Raw genomic sequence first — 3,992 nt, forward strand, 5'->3', positions numbered from 1 at the left:
ATCCAGATGGCTTAACAGGTCCTTAACTGTTCCCTGTTGGATTATGAGGAGAGAGATATATATATAGATATATAATAATATTATGATATATATATTACGTTGTTTTTTTCTTGTGAGGAGATATATATATATATACACTACTCAGAGCAGAAAGGTTCTGCCCATACAAAATTAAGAAACTGTTTCTGCTCATTGCAGTGATGGTACATGTTGTGAAATGGAATGGAAGCTAATAAATTCAATGCTTGGACAGACATGCTCTTCTGGATCTAATGAAAGTAGCTTTAGAAGCTATTACTCCTCTGCAAGAGACTGCCACCTCACAGAGAAGACATCATAACCTTTCATGTGAATACATTCTGTTTCAGTACAAAACCAGGGTAGCTTAGAGCCCTTTCAGCACTGTCCACCATAGGTGTGGATTTACTTGACAAATGAGTGATTTTTTTTGCATGAAATGCTTAACATAGTTAAGCAAGATCTTGAGTCATGGCAGTCTTCACAAGTCCCGATAGTAGGCTGACAGCCCTCAAAAACAAAATCTGTGGATTCCACACTTACGTGGCAAATTAAATAAATCATAAATAAATCTGGCAATATGCCATTAGGCCCACCTGTTTGCATGTTCAGTCACTCCTGTGAATGCAAAAGTCAGAGTAAAAGCTGCCTTTGCCAAATAACTTATATATCTCTTCAATGAGAGAAATTTAAAATACAGTGCTCGGACAAGTACCCAAGTACATTCCTAATTCTGTATTTAATGAAGAACAGTAAGAACACACAACTCCTGCCAACATGCCTCTTGATCAACTAGCTTAAACAATTGAGCTCCTAACACCAAAAGAAACCCCAAGGATGAAAGCATCAGATATTTATCTCATATTAACAGCCTGCCAGCATGTATTTTCCACGAGATTTTACTGAGCTGAACATTATGGTACTCTGGAGCCCACTAGCTAGGTGGACAACAGGGGATCTTTACACATTAAGCAATCCAAAAATATTTACATCTAGCTTTATCTAAACAAGCCTCTGCAAATTTGTTTTACTTCTCAAAAGGAAAAAGAATTTACCATAATTTTTAACACAAACCTCTTTTTCTTTTTTTTTCTTTTTTTTTTTTTTAAAGCTGGCTGACCTGTTACTGAACTATGAATGGCTAGTTTTTCACTGCTACACATAATATTGCCTTGGCCAAAAACATCTTTTGGGGGTCAGCTGTCTTCTCACACAGGACTTGCTAAAGAAGTTTTATGGTAAGCCAAGTCAGCGATTGAAGTCTAAACACCAGCCTCTAGCAATTGTAACCGTGAACAGCATTGTGTGTAGCACCATATAACATTCAAAACCTGAAAAGTCTGATGAGTTCATTGGTTCATTTTGTAACTCAGCACATAGATGCCAGTTCTTTATAAGTAAACACATTTATGTTGTATATTTAAAAAAAAAAAAAAAATCACCAGCATTGCAATTTTTCACCCTTATTTCTCCTGCGAGATTTTTTGGGAGCAGTGAATCCCAACACTGCATCCACTGATGAGAGGCAGACAAAGGTCAAGTAAAATATCCCACATAAATGCAAAATTGTTCATTCCTAATCAAATTCAGCACACAACTGGGTAGGAACTTGGACAGTTCATTTCCATCTGCTCCTCAAGCAAAACACCCACCTGTTCAAACCAGAGTATAAAATGGTAATCTACTATATATGTTTACATTAGAAATCCTTATTCTGAAATAACCCAAGGCTGTAAATCACAGCTATGCAATGTCCCAATCTCTGCTAATTGCAATAGGATTTGTGTAGTATTTTAGATCGTTACATCAGAATAACAGAATGCATCCTTAAGTGATCTGTTCTCTTCCTCTAGTATTGTTAGTGAGATCCCCAAGGAAGACAGAACAGAGAGAATCATTATCTGAGGAAAATGACACTCCTTGAAAGGAACAAGCGAGGTGGAAGCATTAAGTTCTGTCAGAAAACTCCACTTCAGCTGGGAAATATTCCCTCTGCTTTCTAAATCATGATTCACAGTAATGTGCATACACATTCAGAGCTAAGGAGACAATCTTATTCCCCTTATACCCTATTTCCCATACATGCAGACAACTCCTAAAGGGATAAACCAGAGTGGAGTCAGGATGGAAAGGAAGAAGTTTCTTCTCTGATCGGGTTTTATGATTCTGTAACTCCAGTGTACTGTTATTTTATGCATGGTTTGAAGCAGGGATATTGCCACATGATGACTGTGGATCCTATTTCCAGTCCAAATACAAACTGTCCAGATAAAATGTCAGGGACCTAAAACATTCATTTCTCCAAAACACACAGGAATGAAGAAACCACTTCTGCCATTTATCCAGTGAGCTTTCCTTTTAACAAATTAAAATTAGATCAGGAAGAAAAAACAATAAGAGCAGAGAGAAAAACACAAGGAAAAATGTATCTTTTTTACCTTAGCTTCAATCAGATTTTTACTGTACAGGTTCCTCTCTGTTCTCACAGCTTCACAGCGGGTTTGTTGCTGTTTTAATTTAATTGTAGACTCTGCTACTTTCTTCTCATAGTCACAGATCTGCATTTCCTGTATTTCAACATCTTTCAGGTGCTGGAGGACCTGGAGTGGAAAGAAGGAAGTGAACACGATTAAACCATCATCACAAGACTGTAAGGATGGGACAGAGTTTGTGATTTTATTCTAAGATGACAAGTTCAAATCCCTGTGTTAAGAAGTTTTAGCTACAGCTAAATATAACTTCAGTCCGAGTACAAGTTTAACCTTTCTGGATTGCTTATATGACACAACGTTATATTTTAATCTGATACCTACGTTTTGTTCAAGACTAAAACTTATAGATGTGCAGATATTTATTTTAAAAACAAGCTACTGAAAATATTGCCATTGAGTGGGTTCAATAAAATCAACATAAACAGCTTTTATCAAGAATAGCCTTAGGTTATTTATAGAGCAAAGCTAGACTTTGTGTGTTGTTTTGGATGTCAGCTGTATGATAAAATGAATAAACACACATACATTTTTCCAAGAGGACCTGCATGTACTCATATATTCTAAGAACCTAACTTTTTTTAATGAACACAGGATCACAATCTGTTGATATATAATTGCAATAATAAGAAAGTCAGTTAATGTAACTTACATTTGATCTAAACAAACAGGCAATCACCATTAGTTGCTTCTATGAAGGATTAGAAATAATGATGTGAAGATTATCTAAAGAGAATGGAGTATTGTAGACTGTAGAAAGAAGATGATCACATGCAGTATCAATAAACAAAAGTACAAAATTTTATAGACACCTCTATTAAACAATTTCCACCATAACAATACCTAAGAATTACTATGTTAAAGGAACAAAAATACAAATAGTTGCTAATCTATTGATGGGCTTCCTAATTATTTCTTTTAAATGTAAAAATCTCCCTCCTGTTGTACAAAGTCGAAAACTGAGGTGCACAAACAAGCAGTATTTAAACAGAATCCAGAATTACAAAGAAAGAAGATCAAAAGAAATAAAAAGAAAACTAAAGCGTACACACATCAAGAACATAATTTTTCAGGTTCACTGCCCGGCGGAGAAAACAATGCCACTCTTAAAGCTGGGAAAAGATCAAGCATTAAAGAAAAAGCTGAGAAATCACACGGACAAAATCCAGGAGAGAAGTCCATTTACAACTGATTTCATACCCAGTTCTCCTGGTATGACTCTGTTTTTGAAGGCAGCAGTTTGAACTAAGATTTATGTTGATATGTCAAAGCAAAAGGATAAACAAAAATGTTTACATCAAATAGTCAATAACTGCAAATTCTGCAGTCAACAATGTTGACTTGTCCCTTGTTTTAGCAGTAAAGCCTTGTGAGGTCTAGTTATGGGACAGGAGCTTAATTAATTGATCATTCTACCAGGCACCTCCAACCAACTTTGAAGATGGGGGATAGCTAAATATACAAAATTTTATTACAGCAGCAGGA

At 35.7% G+C, this 3,992-nt stretch overlaps 1 protein-coding gene across 1 annotated transcript in view; it reads right to left on the bottom strand.

The window, feature by feature from the left end:
* Nucleotides 1–2,456: 2,456 nt before the first annotated feature.
* CFAP58 (cilia and flagella associated protein 58) overlaps nucleotides 2,457–3,992 on the bottom strand; it is a gene marked incomplete at its 3' end in the record, with an annotated part of 22,058 nt that continues 20,522 nt past the window's right edge. Inside the window, exon 9 of the mRNA XM_010284761.1 lies at nucleotides 2,457–2,618. Within this exon, the coding sequence (XP_010283063.1) occupies nucleotides 2,457–2,618 (162 nt within the window). The remainder of the gene's footprint in view (nucleotides 2,619–3,992) is intronic.

Source organism: Phaethon lepturus, unplaced genomic scaffold (assembly GCF_000687285.1).
Source record: "Phaethon lepturus isolate BGI_N335 unplaced genomic scaffold, ASM68728v1 scaffold51973, whole genome shotgun sequence".
Lineage (NCBI taxonomy): Eukaryota > Metazoa > Chordata > Aves > Phaethontiformes > Phaethontidae > Phaethon > Phaethon lepturus.